The sequence below is a fragment of the Haliaeetus leucocephalus genome, unplaced genomic scaffold (genome assembly GCF_000737465.1).
Source record: "Haliaeetus leucocephalus isolate CR32 unplaced genomic scaffold, Haliaeetus_leucocephalus-4.0 Scaffold2, whole genome shotgun sequence".
NCBI classification, from domain to species: domain Eukaryota; kingdom Metazoa; phylum Chordata; class Aves; order Accipitriformes; family Accipitridae; genus Haliaeetus; species Haliaeetus leucocephalus.
In genome coordinates, this window is record NW_010972438.1 from 6,363,611 (window position 1) to 6,384,024 (window position 20,414).

Sequence of the window (20,414 nt, forward strand, 5' to 3'; positions counted from 1 at the left end):
AGGGCGGGTCGCTCCCCGCCCGCCTCTGTGCTTGTGGCCCGGTGCCGCCGCCGCCGCCGCCCCCGCGCGGGACCGGGCGCCGCGGAGGATGAGCTGGTTCAACGCCTCGCAGCTGTCCAGCTTCGCCAAGCAGGCGCTGTCGCAGGCCCAAAAGTCCATCGACCGGGTGCTGGACATCCAGGCCGAGGAGAGCCCCTGGCCCGACGCCGTCATCCCCGACTACGGCGACGGTAAGCGTGGGGGACGGCGGGCGGCCACTCGCCGTGCCCCCAGCCCCCCCGGTGTGAGGCGGGCTCAGCCGCCTCGCCTCGCCTCGCCCCGCCTCCCGGCCCCCCGCCCGGCCCTCGCAGCGGGGCTGGCCGGGGCGGCGCCTTCCCCTCGCCCCCCTCTTCCCCCTTCACCGGGGCGGGGGGTTACACCCGTGGAGGTTTAACCGGCCCTCCCCGTCCACAGCCCGTTCTGCAACGCCTGTGGTACTTTTCGTCCTCCCCCCCCCACAGGCGAGGGAGGTTAACACTGATGAAAAGCTGAGGAAACCTCGGCACCACAGGCAATACCTGGTTGTTGTCACCAGTGTCGTGCTTCTGTTGCGTGGGTGGCACTGTGCTTCACACCCGTGTTTCTCAAGGCCTTATTTTTTTTTGCCGAGGGGCTAACAGGTGGTAAAAAACTGGGAAATTACGTTCTGAGGCGTGTGGGGAGTTGCTTTTTGCAATAGAAGGAGCAGAGGAGAAGCTGAAAGTCTGCTCCGCATAAACCAAGTGAAGTTTTCCACTTTTTGTGGCCTTAAGTTCATAATCCTCTAACGTCTGTTGAAAGGAATGTGTTGGTGGAAAAATTGTTATGGCTTGGTTATGAGAAAGTGTCTCCGTTGTATGTGTGCTAATGTAGAACCTGAAAGAATGATCAGTCCTAAGTTACTGTTTGGAAATGAAAGAGTGAAAAGGAGCCCTCTTGCTGGAAACTTTTTTTCCCCTAAATAATACCTTAAAGAAAAGAATGAAGAAAAGGGTGGGAAACTTAAGTCATCTGGAATCAGTGTCCTTATTGCAACTATATCTAGGAGAAATGTATGTGTTTGTAGGAGGAGGTTATTTCCAGGTATACCCACAGCAGAGTTGGACTTCTGAAAATTGAAAGCTGTAACAATTGAAAGTGTTTCCTAGTTGGTTGCTCATCAATGTGTAGGGTCAGTTTTGCGTGTCTTCGTCCTTTTGTGGGAACAAGGGCTTGGCAGTCACGTAGTCCAGTGTCGTCTTAAATTACCAGAATTGTTGATAGGAGACTGTGTCGTGCTTAGTTTCTTAAAACTTTAGGCTTGTCCAAACTATTTTTAATTTAATTTATATCTTGGTATTTATAGTAGTGCTATAATTTGTAAGGAAAGCAGCAAAGATCAGCCTGCATCTGTTTTTCAGGGAAAACATACTTGTTTTTAAAAGAAGTTAAAATATTTTCTGAATGTTACACTTCACTCACAGGGCTTTTTCTGAAGTTATTGAATCATGGACAAAGTGGTAATAAATCAGCTGTTTGTAGTATTTTTGGCAACGAGAGCAGTAATTACCTGAATTTGAGATCTCGAGGCCAATAGCTATCGACAGTTTCTGAAAGTGGTAATCTGCTTTAAATACTATAACTCGGTGTTTTTTAGTAGATGCTGCTGTATAAAGTGAGCTTGTTTTTAGTAGCCTGAAATAGTTATGTTATCTAGATTATGTTTGTAGGTACAAAATCAAATAAGTTGTTTTTTTTTTTCTTTCTTACTTGGGATGCTACTGAAATTTGATGCTGAAATTCTTATTATCCTTGCTGTTGACAAGTCCTGGAAAACCTGCAAGAAATACAATAATAGGAACTATTGATGTTTTTTTAGGGCAGCTTCAGAACTAATCAGTATTTCTCCACAGGAGAAGAAAACTATCACCTTAGCTGGGCTGCTGGCAATGTGTATTGTCAGCTTCATGCTGTTGCTTGGTGTGTGAGGAAAAATATGAAGCCTGTTGCAAACTGAAAGGGCAAGAACCCTTCTTATAGTGTAAATTCTACAAATATTTGAAGCTTTTTTTCCCCTGTTTTCTGTAACGGTGTGTGAAGTGTTTGTCTGTATGCTACTGGCAGGTAACTTTTAAGACCAGTAATTGTTTCCTCCTTTTGTAATCTGTATAATTCTCTACATTTAAACTACATTTTTTCAGATTGTTTTGCTTAGCTTCCTCTCACTCTAGGAAGCGGGAGGCCACATTCCCTTTCACTTGTTCCGTTTGCAAAGTAAATGCTTGCTTTTTGTGCCCAAATAGGCTTCCGGCTTGCCCCTATAGCTTTCAGAATGCTGTATGGGCTTGTTTCCTCTTCCCAGACATTTCTCCATCTTCTTTCTGAAATTCTCACTCTTGGATTTACTGGTGTAACTTGTGTATGATTTCCTTCCACCTTTATTTAAGTTACTGTTTAAGAGGGAGGGAGCAAGTTGGTTCCATTCAGGTACTCCTACTTTCTAGAGGTATCTGTGTCCACCTTAAGTCTTAGAATTACTTTGTGTCACCCTTAAGCTTCTTTTGCTTTGTCTGAAAATCAGTTCCAAGCTTTGTAAGGAAGTAGTAATGAAAATGATGCTGATTGTGATAATGTATAATATTTGCTTTAAGTTACATGATATTGAAAACATTTTTTCTGAACTGTTGCATCTAAAAAGACAAATACTGAAAAATCCCACATTTTAAGTGTTCTTGGCCTCTCTCTTTTTTTTTTATCTTTTTAGGAACAAATTCTCTCATAAGTGGAGGATGGGATACATCTTCCTGGCGCTTAAGTTCAAATACAGAACCACAGAATCAGCCAATATCGCCAACAGCAATTACTAAGCCAGTGAGGAGGACGGTAGTAGATGAATCTGAAAACTTCTTCAGTGCCTTTCTCTCTCCAACAGACGTTCAGAGTATACAGAAAAATCCAGTGGTGTCCAAACCTCCAGCCAAATCACAGCGACCCAAAGAGGAGGTGAAAAGCACTTCAAAGGAGTCTCAACACCCCAGTCAGCTGGAAGTGCCAGTGACAACAGAGGCAGAAGTGAAGGATTCCTCCGTAGCTGTCCTAGTAGACTTGAAAAACCTCGATATTCCCAAGGAGAAATTGGAAGAGAATTCTCTGCTTAAATCTAATGCCAAGCCTGAAGAAAGCACAAATGAAGTTACTGACAAAAAGGTGTCTGCTCTAAATTTGGAAGTACCTGAAGATGCTCTTAATGAAAAATCCAGCATAGGAGGGGATGCAATGGGAGGTGCACCGGATAGCACTTCGCAGCCTCTTAATGCAGGTACAAAAGACATGGGTTTGGAAACTAAGGAGCGGAAGACTGAGGACAGGCAAAGCAATACGCCTTCACCTCCAATTAGCACTTTCTCCTCGGGGACATCTACAACTAGCGATATTGAAGTGCTGGACCATGAAAGTGTAATAAGTGAGAGCTCAGTAAGTTCAAGACAAGAAGCTGCAGATTCAAAATCCAGTCTTCATCTAATGCAAACATCATTTCAGCTTTTATCTACATCTGCCTGTGCGGATTATAATCGCTTAGATGACTTTCAAAAAATGACCGAGAGCTGCTGCTCCTCTGATGCTTTCGAAAGAATTGATTCATTTAGTGTACAGTCTTTAGATAGTAGAAGTGTAAGTGAAATAAATTCAGATGATGAGTTATCAGGCAGGGCTTCTGCTTCAGCATCTGTTGCTGTCAGTCCTTCTGCGCCAAAGACAGAAACGGTTGATGCCCAGAAAAATAAATCTGAAAACTTGAATGACACTCCTGTTTTACATGCTGAGGAAGCTGAGATGGAAGAGAGTGGGAGAAGTGCAACCCCTGTTAATTCTGAGCAGCCAGATGTTTTGGTTGCTACTGTGCAAAATGTTGAAGAACAGGTTGTGAAAGAGGAGACTGAGCCGCAGCAGGATGCTGTTGAAAAATTGTTAGAAGAGGATGCTGAAAAGCAAGAGCTTAAAAAGGTAACTGTAGAACATGTTTTGCAAACACACCCTTTAATTACAAATGAAACTTCTGTCATCTCCTTAGATAGGAATTAGCTTCACCTTATTTGAATGAATTAATTGATGCTGAACTACCTTACCTTGTAGAAGACTGTCCTTGATATTCTGCAGTGGAATAATACTGGTGAAATTTCTCGTCAAATGGTTTTGGATTTCGCCTAATCTACCTAGTTATCATTACTGTGAATTGTGAGTAGTGCTAGCAAACAGGAAGCCTTGATAGGTCAAATGTGTAATTTTAATTCTTTGGTGCAATTATTTTTTTTCTGTGAAAGGTGGAAGAGATTCCTTTAACTATTTTGATTTGAATTATGAAGCTAAAAGCCTTTAGTATTTTGGCAATAATCAGGATAAGATTTTGCAAGCATTTTTTTCCATGGACTTACAAACTGTCAAAATTTGATTATGTTCCAGGAGCATTGTGCATGTTCTTTGAGGATAGCAGTAGTTAGTCTAAATAAGGCCTTTTTACTAGACAAATTAATATTTGTTTTTAGCAGAAATAATCTTTCCTTTTAAAAAGAAGGTACGCTAGGCTGTTTAATGAAGATGATGAGCATAGTTATGGATAGCGAATAGATTAAAAGAAATTTGTATGGCTAGTTTAGATAGATGGAATGACTAGAAATGTGACGAAGTAGGATGCTCAAGCGTGTGGAAGGCTAGACTGGAGCTCTGAAGTAGTGTGTTTTGCCCAGTTCTGCCAGTGTATTGTGTACACTATCTTTTTTCCATTTCCTTGGTCACCTTTCTGTACCTCTATGCGTATTTTTAATTTCTGAGCTCCTTTGACATGTGTTTTGCTCTGTTTCTTTGCATTTTGCTTTGCTCATAGTCTGTGTGCCTAGTATGTGACATAAATGGGTCATACTCATGGCCTTGCGCTGTAAGCGTGTTTGCAATACTGATGCTGTTTCTGATAGTAATAAGAGAAAAGCAATTGCTTATGGGAGTTCATAAAACCCCAATGTAATCTGTGTTTTAAGAAAAGCATTTTTTTGTGTAAATTGTACAGAACATCAGTGTAAATTCCTTAAGGAGATCCAAAGCCATGGACTGTTATCCATAAGTTTTTCTAACTTAAATGGTTATATGTTGTGGGAAGTAGTGATAATGGACCACAGCAAATTTTCTCTTTCATTGGCCATATAGAGCTACACTTACAGAATCTGTTTCATTTGTTTATATTTCTATATTTGCATGTATGTCTGTGTTACTTCTCTATATTTACCTTTCAAAAATCTGGTATTAAGAAATTATTCTGATGTCAGCTAAGAGCTCTTGACCCTGTCTGGAAGTTTTCTTCCCTCATCTGATCATGTTTTGCTGCTTTGGGCTAATGTTTCACAGAAGAGATCTTCCACTGTAAATTATTCTGTGATTCTGTAAAGAGTGGTGTAAGGAGGATTGGGAGTCTTAATGGTTAATGTTAGCTGTAGTTTTATAGGCTATCAGCTCTCTTTAAAAACTTTGTAATTAAATATAACTGTTGATGATTTTGAGGAACTTAGCTGAGCCCAGGTGTGCTTACTTAGTAGGATTTCCACACCTGTAGAAAACGGGTGTCTTGTGTTTATATATTGCTTAGTTCTAAATTAATGTGGTAGAAACATGGTAATCTTCACTGACTTTTACCTCAAATTCCTAAAAACATTGGCAAGTTCAGCTTTAAATAGTGTTGGGAGGGAATGGTGGGGGGAAAGGGGAAGCCTGCCCCTCTTGTGTTTTAATTGTCCCATTCATCTGATCTTTATCTGTAAAAACATTGTCCAGATGATTGATTCATTAACTGAGAAACTGGAGAAGAGGGAAATACAGTTATTAAGTACTAGTAAAGAAAAGGCGCGCCTGGAAGAAGCTTATGATAACCTAAAAGAGTAAGTATGAAAATATACACAGTAGTGGGTGTAACTGTAACTTTACTGTAATACAATCAGTAGACAATATTGTAAAACAAATAGCTTTATAACTGGAACAAAGGTTGCAAGGGATGTACAGTGTTTGGGAAAGGTGGAAATAATGATTGCATGTGCTGTGATGGTATTTTTTTAAAGAGACATTATTTCTTGGGGCCAAAAATCTCTTTTGGAAAGAGGCTAGTGAAAGATTTTTCAGTAAGTAAGAAGTAGGAATGACAAACAGATGTTTAGAGTCAGACTTGGTTATTAATAAAGATCTTTGTAATAAGACTGGATTCAGCTATTAAGGGAGACTGACTTTTCTGATACAGATGGATGAACCTGATTTACTGAGTAATTTGCTGACAAAAATGTAGGCAGTGAAAGTGTAGTAGAAGGGCTGGTTGTAGGGAAAAATCTGAATTCATTATTTAATTCAGTTAAAATTAAAAGGAAAAAAATTTAAAAGTTAGATTTACCAGTTTACTGATCAAATATCAAGTTTAAAAATTTACAGATAAAATGTGAAGGTATTATTTGATGACTAAATTGATCTTAACTTAAAAAATTTTCCCTGTATATGATACAGACTATGGTTAATCAGAAAGAACTTGACTAAGGGGCAAAACATTTAAGGTAAATCAAGAATTTAATTGTTTTCATGGGTAAATTACTGAATTAATAAAGATCTTTGATTAGTACTTCTAATATGGATGCGTTTTTTTGACTTCTGGTTAACGTGTAAAATAATAATTAAAAAAAACCCCAAAACACATTTTAAAAGCATTTAAGACAACCTGTTGCAAATTGCTTGGAATGTCACATAACCGTGCAACTGTTCTGAAATGTTAATTTTAAATGTAGTGAAATGTTTAGAATGAAAGAAGAGAGCAGTAGCCTTTCATCTCTTAAAGAGGAGTTTGCTCAGCGAATTGCGGATGCTGAAAAGAAGCTCCAGCTAGCCTGCAAAGAAAGAGATGCAGCTAAAAAGGTAATCTGGCTTTTTAGTGAAATTAATGTTTATTATTTTAGAATGCAGTTGAATTTCTTGAGGTCAATTCATAAAAATTAAGCTAGGGAAAAGCATGAGACTGGCAGGTGCTGTCTCATGGTATTAGTAACTAGCATAAGCTGATTCTAGCTGCCCAGGCTGCTTGTTATTTCCTTGTGTTGACACATGTATTCTTGCAGCTGTGTTGTGAACCAAATTAGGGAACTCATTTAAGTTAAAGTTAGCCTGGTTTGGGGCGGGGGGGAAGGTTTAAGGTCTGCTGTCATTTACCTTGTACCCATATTGCATTTGCATTGGTGTGCGGGAGAAGAATGGCCTGGGGATGTAGGGAAGTGGTGAAGTATGGGAGTGGCTTGTTTAGAGGATTAACTGGTAGGAAAATTAAGGACTGATGACAGATTGGTTTGGAGTGAGCAAAGAAGACTGCAGCAACAAAGTTTATGGAGTTTAAATGTTCCTGACCTGGTATCACAGCATTAAATTTCTCTAGCTTACTGCTAGTCTGCAAAAAGTAAACTCAATCTGTAACTGGAAAAAAAAAATATTTTTCACAGTCATTTTGTCACTGTATGTGTCACTGTTGGCACAGTGGTAAGTTGAAATAGAAAAATTATCTGATACCTGTGTGCAAATACAACAGTTTGTTTTTACTATATTGCAAAAGTTTGAAGTATAGAAATTGAAGTGGAAGGAGGAATTGGAACAAATTGTGCAGAGAATTTGTGGAGTCTCAATCCTTGGAGGTTTTTAAAACTTGACAGAATAAAGCTCTGAGCAATCTGATTTGATCAGATAATCCCCAGAGTTCCCTTCCAACCTAAACTGTTTTCAAAGAAAAGCCTTTTGAGAGGAAGGGGAGAAGAAAAAAGTGGTCACTGTAACTTGCTGTGCGTTTTTCCCGAAATATAATTTAATAAATAGTCCTAAGTATTTTATCCTATTATTTAGGAAGTAAAGACTGTTAAAGAAGAATTGGCTACTAGGCTTAATACCAATGAAACTGCTGAATTGCTGAAAGAAAAAGAAGAGCAAATCAAAGGATTGATGGAGGAAGGTGAGAATTAATATTTTTTAATAGTAAAAATTTGTAGAATAATTTGGAATGTACTGCCTTCACATACGAGCCTTCTTTATGTAGGGGGAACCCCCCCCCCCCCATTTTTTGAAGGTTGTTAGATGTTTCTGAACATTTGAACCGTTATTGTGGTTTAACTCCAACCAGCAACTAAGCACCACACAGCTGCTTTTTCACTCTCCCCACCCAGTGGGATGGGGGAGAGAATCAGGGAAAAAAAGTAGAACTCGCGGATTGAGATAAAGACAGTTTAATAGTACAGAAAAGAAGAAAATAATAATAATAATAGTAATAATAAATAAATAATAAAAAAATTAGAATATACAAAACAAGTGGTGCACAATGCAATTGCTCACCACTTGCTGGCTGATGCCCAGTTAGTTCCCGAGCAATGATCCACCCCTCCTGGCCAACTCTCCCAGGTTTATATACTGGGCATCATGTCACATAATACGGAATACCCCTTTGGCCAGTTTGGGTCAGCTGTCCTGGCTGTGTCCCCTCCCAACTTCTTGTGCCCCTCCAGCCTTCTTGGTGGCTGGGCGTGAGAAGCTGAAAAATCTTTGACTTGGTATAAACACTACTTAGCAACAACTGAAAACATCAGTGTGTTATCAACATCATTCTCATTCTAAATCCAAAATGTAACACGATACCAGCTTCTAGAAAGAAAATTAACTTTATTCCAGCTGAAACCAGGACAAGCATTTAGTCAATAGCAAAGAGCAACAGGAGGGATCAGTCAAATGCAGATGGCTAGAGGGGTACTTTCTGCAGCATGCATTAAAAGGTGCTGTGAGATAAAACCAGCATGCAGTGCAACGCTCCATGTTCCATTCAGCAGAAATCTAGCTAGGGCATTGTTCAAGGCATTTCTACAGTGTCTCCCTTACTACTTTTTAATTTTGGAAGTAAAATGCAGTTACTAAATGAACAGGCCATTTTGGTTTTTTTCCTGATACGATGAGCTCATTTGCTTTACTTTCAAAGCCCTTCACTGTCTATCCTATCTCACTATAGCTTAGTGTAGCAAGGTTATCTCAGGATAAGGTAGATTTAAAACTTAAGAACTTGCATGAAAAAATGTAAGAGTAAGTATTTCCATACAAAATTGGTTATTATTTTCATGGGATGAATAGCAGGGCAGGGTGTGAATAGAGAGAGTTTATAGAATAACAGCAATATGGACTAGCTTTATGTTCATTTTCTTCACAGGAGAAAAGCTTTCCAAACAGCAGCTGCACAATTCCAACATCATTAAGAAATTAAGAGCCAAAGAGAAAGAGAGAGAAAATATTAACACAAAACAGAACAAAAAGATTAAGGAATTGGAAGAGGAGTTGCAGCATTTAAAACAAGTGAGATATTTGGGATTATTTTTTTTTTTTAAAGCTGCAGAGTAGCCTTTTCAGGAGGCTCTAGATAGACTGATACTTTTTTCTTTTCTGGGAGACTTCTCTTTTTAATATTATTGGAACATTGAGATGTGATTTCTGTGTGTGTTCTCAGAGCAGTTTAAAACTCTGGTCAGGTATCTTTCCAGCTGCTTGTTTGCACTTGCACTGCTGGTTATCAGGTGGGCTGACCAAATTCAGTAGACTAAATTTTAGTTGGAAGGCTTGTACCAGCAAAATTTGGGCAGTTTTTTTGCTCAGTTAGTGATTGAATCAAGACCTTACAAGCAGCAGGCCCAGTATGAGGAAGTATATGAAACTGTGGTGAAGAAGAGCCCCCTCATCTGGGGAAGATGGGGGAGCAAAACCTTTCTCTTTTGGTGAAGTGTTAGATTGGTTTAGTCATTTTGTGTAACTTTGTCCTGAATTGGTTGCCACAGTTGTCATTGTCCTCAGACGGCGTTGTCTACCTTGTGTGCTGGGATTAGTCCCATGCTTCTTGTTTGTGCTCTAATAGGTGCTTGATGGCAAGGAAGACCTTGAGAAGCAACATCGAGACAGCATTAAACAACTGAACAGTGTTGTAGAGCGACAAGAAAAGGATCTTGCTAAACTTCAGGCGGAGGTGGAAGATCTTGAAGAACGGAACAGAAGTGTCCAGGCAGCACTTGACAGTGCATACAAGTAAGCATATATTCGTGTGCCTGTCTTCAACCATACATTCAGCTTCTATGTCTATTTCTTGTGCAGTGCTTGTGAAATGTTAATATATAACAAAGTTATTCGCAAAGTCACTGTTGGCATTGTATAAACTGGAAGTCCATTGCTTCCCCTCCTCCCTAGGGAACTTGCAGATCTTCATAAAGCTAATGCTACAAAGGACAGTGAGGCACAAGAAGCAGCCCTAAGTCGGGAAATGAAGGCAAAGGAAGAGCTTGGATTAGCTCTGGAGAAGGCCCAGGACGAGGCTCGGCAGCAACAAGAAACTTTAGCAATTCAGGTGGGTCTTAAATGCAGTGAATAAAACTTTCCATTGAACAAATGAGTGTAGTTGGATGGTGTGTGCATGTAATGTAATGAACCAGATGCAATACAAGGTGGAACTTAATTTTGTGTATTTAGCAAATATCCAATGGATTTCATTCCTGTGGACTTATTCAGTCTTTAGTGGTAGTTGTGCTAAGCTTTAAAGTATTAATTTTATTTAAAAATACTTTTAATTTTACTTGTCTAAATAAAATGACTTTGACAGGCTCTATGTTAAGTTTGTAGTGCTCTTACCATAATGCAAAGTTCAAGAAATCTAGTTGAACAAAATTTTTAGTGATAATTCAGTGTAACTATTTCTGTGCATGCAAAACATAAGCCTTTAACTTGTAAACAGACATACCCTGTCTAACAGTGTTTAAAAATGGTGTAGGACTGTAGCAACGAATAGGTGGTACTATAACTTTTGGCTATAGATTAGTGATGATGTCTTGTTTATTTAGGTGGCGGACCTGAGGCTAGCATTGCAACGTGCAGAACAGCAGGCAGCAAGAAAAGAAGACTATTTACGCCAGGAAATTGGTGAACTACAACAGGTGCTATAGCAAATAGATGATGCCAACTTTTGTCTGCAAGGAGGGCTTCTAAAAACTGAAAATAAAATGCTATCATGACATTAATAGCCTGAAAGAGAGCCTTTGTTTTCCTGGTTACCTGCGGTATTTGTCCTGTGTAGAACAACAATAAAAATACGAAAGGAAGTGGTTTTTTAATCACTTACTGTAAACAAAATCCTAATTTTTTTTTATGATGCCTTGGAAAAGGAATGCTGTCCTTTTAGTATAAGACAAAGTACAGCCATTAAGTTTGTGCTAGTCCTCTAAAATTGCTAGCAAATATGTTTTGAATGACTTTTTTGCTGCTGCTTAAGAGTATTTTTATTAAGGTCCAGAAGATAGGTTGTTGCCAAAATCAAGTGATGTCCAGAGGACTGGACATTTCTGGGCCATTGCTCTATCATGTGTCTAGAAATGTTAAGCTGCTGTCTTGGAATTTCACACTTTACTCTGAGTTTGATCACGTGAATTTTAGAATGTAAAGCAACTGTCAAGCAGTATTTTTAGAATATAAAGCAACTGCTATGTGTTTAGCTAAATTCTATATCAATCTTTCAATCCATCATACGATTTTAAAGCTTAATTATATTTAATTTGTGATTTCAGAGACTCCAAGAAGCAGAGAGCCGGAACCAAGAACTAAGTCAAAGTGTTACGTCTGCTACACGGCCACTTCTCCGGCAGATAGAAAATCTGCAAGCCACGCTGGGAGCACAAACCTCTGCGTGGGAAAAACTGGAGAAGAACCTTTCTGACAGACTTGGTAAGATGTTTTTAGCTTTCACTGAACTGTGAGGCTCTTGACGAAGATGTGAGATGGCTGCAGGTAAATGAAAAGGGCTTGACGCTTGGCCAAAGTGTAGGTGGTGGATCAGGAGAGGTGAGCACAAAATGGTTTCCGTAAGGAAATGGTATGTGGGGTATTCTGCCAAGGTTCTTGGACAGGTAATTCACGGATTGTTTTTAAAACACAGTGTAACATAAGATTGTAAGGTAGAGGTGTTAAGGTCTACATGTCCTTACAGCATCTAAAGGAAAGATGGACCTTGAGACACTGAAAGTATACCAGCATTTTCAGTTGTCAAGCCTAGTGCTTAGATTCCGTATTGTAAAGGTTGTAATCATTTACTTACCTAACTGCATAGGTAATGAGACATATATTTGTTGATACAGTAGTAATCTAATATTTTAAATGAAAAATGCATAAAATGCCCAAAGTTGGACCCAGAGAAATTACTTCCTTTCTGGAGGCAATCTGTAGTTGTATATTGCATTCTGAAAGAGCATGAAGTCTCCTTGTTCTGTGTTGCTTTGATCCTCTAATTGTATGGTGGAAAATATTTCATTTCCTTCACAACAGAAAACAGATTTTTTTAAAGAAAAATAGTTGCATATAAAAAAAAATCAGTTGCCATTTTGATGCGTAAAAAAATGGCCCATATTATAGATGTTTGATCAAAAAAGTTAAATTCCATTTTCTTCTGTACTTTAATACTAGGTGAGTCTCAAACTCTTCTAGCAGCAGCTGCTGAGAGAGAACGGGCTGCTACAGAAGAACTTCTTTCTAATAAAATTCAGATGTCTTCTACTGAATCTCAGAATAGTCTTTTAAGACAAGAAAATACACGCCTTCAGGCTCAGCTAGAAGTGGAGAGAAGCAGATTGAAGAAAATGGAAAATGAAAACAGTAGGTGAGTTACATTTCTGGTTAACAGCATCTCTCAAAATTGTAGTGAAATGGAGTAAGCTATCTCTTAATAACCATCTGCAGCAGATCTCTTTGCAAGTTGGAAGACTTGGTTCTTTTGAGTGTTGATGTGACTATGCAAAATGTTGACGGCTATTGATAAAGTTGCCCATCTTGTTAAGGGTATTTTGTTTCATGCTAAAGATTGAAGCATGTTACTTTCATAATGTTTTAAAGCCTTGAAGCTATGTTTGTTTTAATAGTACGTGAATCTAAAGTAAACACAGAATACTTATTTACTGACTTTCCCTACCTCTTTCCTCAATGTAGGTATGAGGTTGAACTAGAAGGGCTCAAAGATGAGTATGCAAAAACCTTGGAAGATGCAAAGAAAGAAAAGGTATTGTCTACTTCAGCTTTTATCTATGTTATTGTTGAAGTCTGAGCTAGCAGGAGGTTAACAACCTGTATTTATTTTTGTAGACGCTGCTAGCTACTCAGTTAGAAATGGAGAAGATGAAAGTTGAACAGGAAAGAAAGAAGGCAATTTTTGTGCAAGAAGCAGCAAAGGAGAAGGTACCAAAACCTAACATATCTGTTCAATCTTACTGATACTGTCATTATTTTAGTAGATATCTAGAACCTGAAACTGTCACAAGCAACAAAGTGGACTTAGAGCTGTACAGTATATACTGTCAGCCTAGGCATTAGGGACTTGCCTTTCTCTTTGTGACAACTTTTTTTTTCCAGTGACATAAGTGCTTGTGTTATACTCAATGAAATGAGTCTTGAGTAATAGTCTATTTAACCTGAGAAGAGATAAAATATGGATAATGATTGTTTTAATCTTCTGATTTTTTTTAATGGTCTTGGATTCTTTTTCTTCTGAAGCTACTTGTTTTCTTTGCTTAGACTACTAGCATTGCTTTCACCGAATTCCTGTTTTGCGTTTCACATGACTGTGTGATGTACTACATGCTTTCCAGCTTAAGTCACAAGTCACAGAACAGTCCTCAATAGTCGGTAACTTTGTTACTGCTAATTAGCAGTTGCTATTCAAGTAAAACTGTTTCTATTACTGGTTTCTTACCTTCTCCAGTTCTAAAATCCAAGTGCTTTATCCTTCAGAGGTTAGCACACTTTCAGATGCTGCCTGTAAAAAGAGGTCAGTCTGTTTGGAATGTATATCAGTAAGGTATTAGCATGTGAGAAATCTCAGAATTTAATTCATACACTTAATAAAAAAAAAAGTAGTATTAACGTGCATTCTAAAAAGAGACATGCTTCTGAGTTTAGGATGTTGTTCCTGTGATAAATTTGGGCATACAAAACTGCCTCTGAATCTCCCTTGGCTACTTGAAATTCTTTTGGTGTAATTTGCAACTTCTCTCTTTGTTTCCTGAAAAGTCTGAGAACTTGAACATAGGCTATAAGTGTTAGTAGCACAGAAGTTCTTCATTGTTGAACTTTCATATGTTTTAGGGATGGGGGAAGGGGAAAGGTTATCTGTCACATTGCGTTCTATAGTTGGTGGTGGAAAAGGGCAGTCTGTTCTTTACAGAATCTGTCTTTCACCATCTTGCAAACTTTTTTGCTTATCTAACTGGTGGTGTTGTGTGGGGTTTTATTTTTTTTTTTTTAAAGGATCGGAAGTCATTTACAGTTGAAACTGTTTCAAGTACTCCAACTATGTCACGCTCTAGTTCCATAAGTGGAGTTGACATGGCAGGTCTTCAGACATCTTTCCTCTCCCAGGTATCATGTATCAGTTATATTGGCTTTTTTTTTTGACAGACTGTTTTCTTTCCTCTTCAAGAAGTTTCATTAATGTAGAAAATGACTCTTCAAGAGTATATTGGCCTTAGACAAGGTAATTCTTATGCAGAAACGTCTAAAACCTGCTTACAAGATAGATGTCTATGACTGTAAAACATCTGTGAAAGTGTGAAACTACGACTCTTATTGCAGAGTAATATATACATGTATTGGTGCTGAGTTCACATGTCTGATTTCATCTAGAATAATTGAGTAACACTAGTAGGAGTCAACTCAATTGATCTATTTTTACTAGCAACCCTGGTTTAGGGCACAGCCCTGCTCCGTAGGCTGTTGTGGTCTGTGTGAAGTCCACTGCTTCTGCTGCTTCCCTGTGGATATGGTTATCAATGTCCAAGTTAAATGGCGGTTGTATAGGTGACATGAGAACTTGCCAGTAAGGAGCTGTCTCAAATTGTAGCTATTCACCTTAAGCTTTTGTTTTAAAAACAAACTTTAAGCATTGAAATGCTTGCCTAGTGACAGTATAATTTAAAATCTTAAATGATGTAATGCTTCAGGGGAGGAAAGATTCCAAAGTGTGCACATTTTTGTCTAATTTTAAGCTTCTCTAACCTTTTGTTTTTAGGATGATCCTCATGATCACTCATTTGGGCCAATAGCTACTAGTGGGAGCAATCTTTATGATGCTATAAGGATGGGAGCAGGTTCAAGTATAATTGAAAACCTTCAGTCACAGCTAAAACTAAGAGAAGGAGAGATTGCACATCTCCAGGTACTGTAGTTACTCTTACATAACCAAACACAGCATTTGTAAGTGTAAATACTAATACAGTCATTATTATATTGTTACTTTTATATTCAAAAAGCTTGGTATCTCTTCTCATAGCAGAATGCATTCACTCTTCCCCTTTTATGACAATTCTGTTAACTGGAACAGCCGCTGGAGGTGTGTGTAGGGACGAGCAAGAGAAGGATATGTTGCTTCCTTTTTTGTTTTGGCAAGGACCTATCCAGAAAACTTGTCTATCTGAAAAAAAAAAAAAAAAAAAAAAAAAGAAACCACTGATCAGAATTGAGAAGAAGTAAGAGTGCTTCCAGGGTGTGCTCTTTCTTAGTCTGGCTTAAGAAAAAGCCTTAATTACTGTATCAAAATATTTTGATACAGTGTTTTATAAATATGGCAAATTCTTTCCTCCTCCTAATTGTTAAAAGTGTTTACCTTAGCTGGAAATTGGAAACCTTGAGAAAACCCGATCGATAATGGCAGAAGAACTGGTTAAATTAACAAACCAAAACGATGAACTTGAAGAAAAAGTGAAGGAAATACCAAAATTACGTGCACAGTTAAAGGTAAGTGTATTTCTGTTGTAAATCTGATGTAAAATTGACATACTTGGGGTGTTTTAGGAATACCCCTATGAATTTAGGATTATATTCAAATCTGTCCCTAATAATAAATGACTGAAGAGCCTGGGATTGGTTTTTTTATAGAAGAATCTGAAAATGCCTAGTCTATGACTAGGTAGTCACTTCAAAATGCAGTTGTTCGAAATGTGTGCTGCGTAAACTTGCATGCTAAATCAAGGAGAGAACTTTTTTTTTTTTTCTCATATAAGACACTTGTCTGGAAGTAGGCTTTTAGAGGAGGGGGTGTTTTGATAAATAGCATGGATTTGTGAGAGTTTGGTGCAGAAGCTGAATGGGTATGCAGTACTGATATAGGTAATAGGACAAATATTTTAATCCTCTAAATGTTTAAGAACTTAAATTGAAATATTGGAAATAGTTCTGGAGTAATTCAAGAAATTATCATTGTTCTTTAAATGCAGAATGTTAAATTTTCCTAAGAAACATTTCACAAACTGCGGTCATTGCTGTGGTAAAACTTTGTGCAGCTTGCTAACTGTTCTTTAATGCTTATAGCAGTTGAACTTCAAGGTGCTTCAGTGCATCCTCTGAAGCCAGCACTAATTCTTTGTAGTCAAGGTTCTTTGTCTTTGGAATATCTTCCTTTTATATCTAGAGTATAAATCTAGCTGTATTCCGAGAGTCAAAGCATAAAATATTTTTGAAGAGTTTACTATGTGTTTCACTGTAAAGTAGTTATACTTTGATAAAATAATGCTACATTTACTTTCCCTAGTAGTGTAAAACACTATCCTAGCAGCAGCTTTTTTTAAGTTGAAAAACAGTTGGATAATAAACTACATATCCTTGCAGGATTTGGATCAAAGATACAATACAATTCTTCAGATGTATGGAGAGAAAGCAGAGGAAGCTGAAGAACTCCGACTGGATCTCGAAGATGTGAAAAACATGTACAAGACTCAGATAGATGAACTTTTAAAACAAAGACAAAATTAATTCCTGCTGGAACTCTTAACATTATATGTTAACAGATTGTAAAGATAATTGTTTATGTAAATGCTGAATTTAAATGTCTTGTAAAAACACCCCTGTATTATAGAAAGTGTGACTATATAATAGAGTTCATATGTTGACAAAAAAATCAATGCTTTAAGTGTCTTGTACTGTCTGCAGTTAAATTATTTGTGCAATATTTAATTCTTTTTTTCTCAGTCATCCCTTTATTTAACTTTTTGCTAAACAGTGGACCATTTAATTGTAAACAGTAGCAGAAATGATGATTGTTACCTTGTGAGACCAGCACTGGAAGGCATAAGTTTTACTAAAGCAGCCCTGGATTCATAAACTCCGTGTATCTATGAAAATGACATTAGAAGTCTTTTTTAAGTGTTCTTAATATGAGTTTTTCTAAAATCGCATCAGTAAATTTTTAATAACAAAAGAGCAATGGCTTGCTATCCTGTAGCATAATTGGTGGATATTTTTGTGACAGGAAAAATCTCATATTTGTACTCAACATCTGAACATGTTAGGATCATAATTCTCTATTCTTGGGCAAATCAGATTAGTCTGACTATTTTACACTAACTCCTCTAAGCAGAGCATGATACTCGAATGAGGCTTTATAAATTACAGCTTCATCTTGTATATTGCTTGTGTGTTGTCTCATGAGCTGCATAGAGACGGCAGCTCTGCTTGTAATTCTAAATGTGTTTAACACCAGAAATCTGAACTATTGCATATTTGTTCTAGATTTGGATGCTGATTTTTAACAGTAGCTAAAACAGTTCAGGAGAATGCAGAAAAATTATTTTATTTTTTTAAAATTAATTACTGCTGCTCTCATGGTTCCTTGTATAGCAGTGGCAAGGTTTGGATTTTTTTCAAAATTGTACTGTGACTTAATATAGTTTTCAAGCAAGTCTCCAGTGGCTGCAAAGTATTTCTCATGCCATTCCTTAAGCAAGGTATTGGTCAAATAGCATCCACATGGCTTGAAGTTTAGCTGCATTTTCGGTAATGTCAGAGGAAACGTTTGAATTGGACCCTTGGGAATGCTGAGAATCAGGAGAAGAAGCTTGCGTCTTCCTCTCTGCATTCCAGACAGCAAATATTTTGCTGCATCTCAGAACTGTAGCTGTGATAGGTACTCGTGTGAAATTGGCACGAGTGGCAGTTGAAATTCTTTGCTTATCATACCATTGCCTCTATTGTGAGAGGTTTTTTTTCACATCTGTGCCCACTGTAGTTTGTGTTAGAGAAATCTGTTCATGCTTGTATATTCAGTGGCCTGAGAGAGATAAAGGATGGGAATGATGAGAAATTGCTTCTGGAGAAAAGCCTCTCAGTAAAACTACTTTTCTATGGGTGTTGGGGAGTTATTCCTCATTGGGAGAACAGTTAGTCACTGAAGTTACACAGGCAAGGGTGCGTTTGTGGAAAAGCCTAGTTCAGTTTGAGATTCAGACGGTTATTCTGAGGACTTCAATAAAGCCATAGAGCAAGAACACTAAAATTTGTCTTAACCCCCCCATCTGTCATAGAAACTTTAACTGCTTTAATAAAATACTTTTTTATTTTCTTTTTTTTTTTTTCCTTCATCGGGAGGTGGGAAGGAGCTACCCTCTTACTGTCTTAGTTTCAGTTTTGGAAACCAGGGTGAAACCATTTTTCTTCTAAAAAAACTCAGAATTTAACACTTTGCCTTCATACTGAAGTGTGGTTGGTTGCTCTATGTTTCAAAAAAACCCCACCCCAAAACCACTGCACAAAAAACCAAAAAACACTCCATATAAAAGCACATGTTGGAACTTACTCATTTGCTGTGTGTTAGAATTATGATGTGCAAATGTTAGAAGTTCAGCCTTGTCTTAAAAAAAGAAACTTTTTATGATGGTCAAAGATTAGAAATTCTATTCAGCTTTTATCTACTGCAGTGAATCAATAAATTGCTGATTTTTTACCTTTTTTTTTTTTTTTTGCAGTCTTGGTAGACAAATGCAGCACTCCTTAAAAAGAAAAAAATCCTTTGAACTTTTCTTTGGACCTATTGCTGCCAGTGCTTTTGAAAGTAACATTTCCTGTGTAATGTGTGAGTAGCTACTCCTTAAGGGCTGGCACAGGTGCAGTTTTGAGTATGTCTCAGACTATTTTGGGTTTTCAGGAAGAGCTTAGGTAAATGGGAAATTTTAACATGCAGTCAACATTAACTGTTTTAGATATAAATGCATTTGTCAGAGCATTCGATTTTTAAATTTTACAAAAGTAGATGTAAATACTTGTATTGACTATTTTTTGATTCTTTATTCCCACTTAGTGCAACCTTTACTATCCCATGAGAATCGGATGGCCTGCTGTGTCTTAATCATCAAAGCCTTAGAAAACAAAGTGGCTGTTGGAAGGTAACAGAGTATTCTGTTTTGGTCATCTTTGATACAAACGTTGTATGTGTCTTGTGAAGAAATACTAAGATTAATGTCTGCTTGGACACCTTAAGTTCATTGCTATTACTGAGATTGCCTAGAAAAGTAACATGCAGAATGAAAGCACTTGGGTCAGAATACTAATGTCCACTTCTGTTTATTATTTTAGAATATTCTTTCTGAAAGCAACTAACTAGTACCTCATTTTCACTGCATATGCAAGTATGAAGAAATGGTCTTACTCAAAGTATACTGTTCAGAGGGGGCTTACTTCCTAGTCTATGGAAGGTAACGGAAAGGCATTTAAAGGGCATTTATTCATACTTGCATAAATTTAAACAGAAGTGGTATTTGCTTCTCTGGGCACTGTTGCATCCTTTATGAACGCAGGAGGTGATGTTCAAAATCCTAGGTATCCCTACGTGAGAGAGAGGGTTAGTTCTATTAATTTTTTTTTGTCCCACTGCAAGTTTGTTGCAATTTAGGTACCTATGTTTTACTAAGGGCTATAATGATCATGAATATGAAACTAAATGGGTGGTCTCACGGTGAAACTGGAACCCTTGGTTTCTAGTTGTAAAATGTGTATAAACTGTAAAAAGCATGGGTCAGGGTAAAATAAAACTTTGTGCTAAGAGTGTGCTCTGGTTCTCCTTGAGAAAAGCCTTAAAACCAGTTTTGTGGTGGGCGGGTGTGTACGAACCGAGTGCTATGAAAGTATTGCGAAAGTTAGAATATGTCAAACGCAGTTTGAATTTTGAGTTACAAACGCCAGTTAAAGTCTTATTTCGGTGCAGGAGGCTGGTTTATTTGTAAGTGCGCCGCAGTAATGGGTTTAATGTGGAAGTTCACGTAGCTTTCCCTTCTTCAGGTAGGTGTCCCTGCCCGCCGCCCCTTCTTCTCCCGCAGCTTTTCCCCCCGGAACCCGAGGGGCGAACCGGCCGGAGAACTTAGTGCCTGCCCCCCCCCCCGCGGCAATTGCCGAAGCGGGAACGGAGCGAAAGCGTGAGCGACGCTGCGTGTCGCCGATAAAGGCGATGCCCTGACCGGCCCCCCTGTGAGCCCCGGGGCTCCCGGGGGGTTTTGTGCGTGTGTGTGAGAGGCCGCCTCAGACAATGGGGTGCCCGGAGG

At 38.3% G+C, this 20,414-nt stretch overlaps 2 protein-coding genes across 2 annotated transcripts in view; both read left to right on the plus strand.

Annotated features, from left to right (window-relative positions):
- Positions 1–10: 10 nt before the first annotated feature.
- On the plus strand, positions 11–16,944 carry TMF1 (TATA element modulatory factor 1). The gene is made up of 17 exons (XM_010570775.1): positions 11–230; positions 2,762–4,002; positions 5,818–5,921; positions 6,807–6,933; positions 7,903–8,008; positions 9,245–9,387; positions 9,941–10,107; positions 10,267–10,423; positions 10,914–11,006; positions 11,634–11,790; positions 12,526–12,718; positions 13,045–13,114; positions 13,198–13,290; positions 14,359–14,469; positions 15,119–15,265; positions 15,718–15,843; positions 16,714–16,944. Exons 1-17 carry the CDS (start codon positions 89–91, stop codon positions 16,855–16,857), a joined length of 3,321 nt encoding a protein of 1,106 aa, XP_010569077.1. The 5' UTR covers positions 11–88; the 3' UTR covers positions 16,858–16,944.
- A 1,945-nt stretch (positions 16,945–18,889) lies between these two features.
- The window catches only part of EOGT (EGF domain-specific O-linked N-acetylglucosamine (GlcNAc) transferase), a 21,657-nt gene continuing 20,132 nt past the window's right edge, over positions 18,890–20,414 (plus strand). Inside the window, exon 1 of the mRNA XM_010570787.1 lies at positions 18,890–19,262. The gene's annotated coding sequence lies outside the window, so the exon portion shown is untranslated. The remainder of the gene's footprint in view (positions 19,263–20,414) is intronic.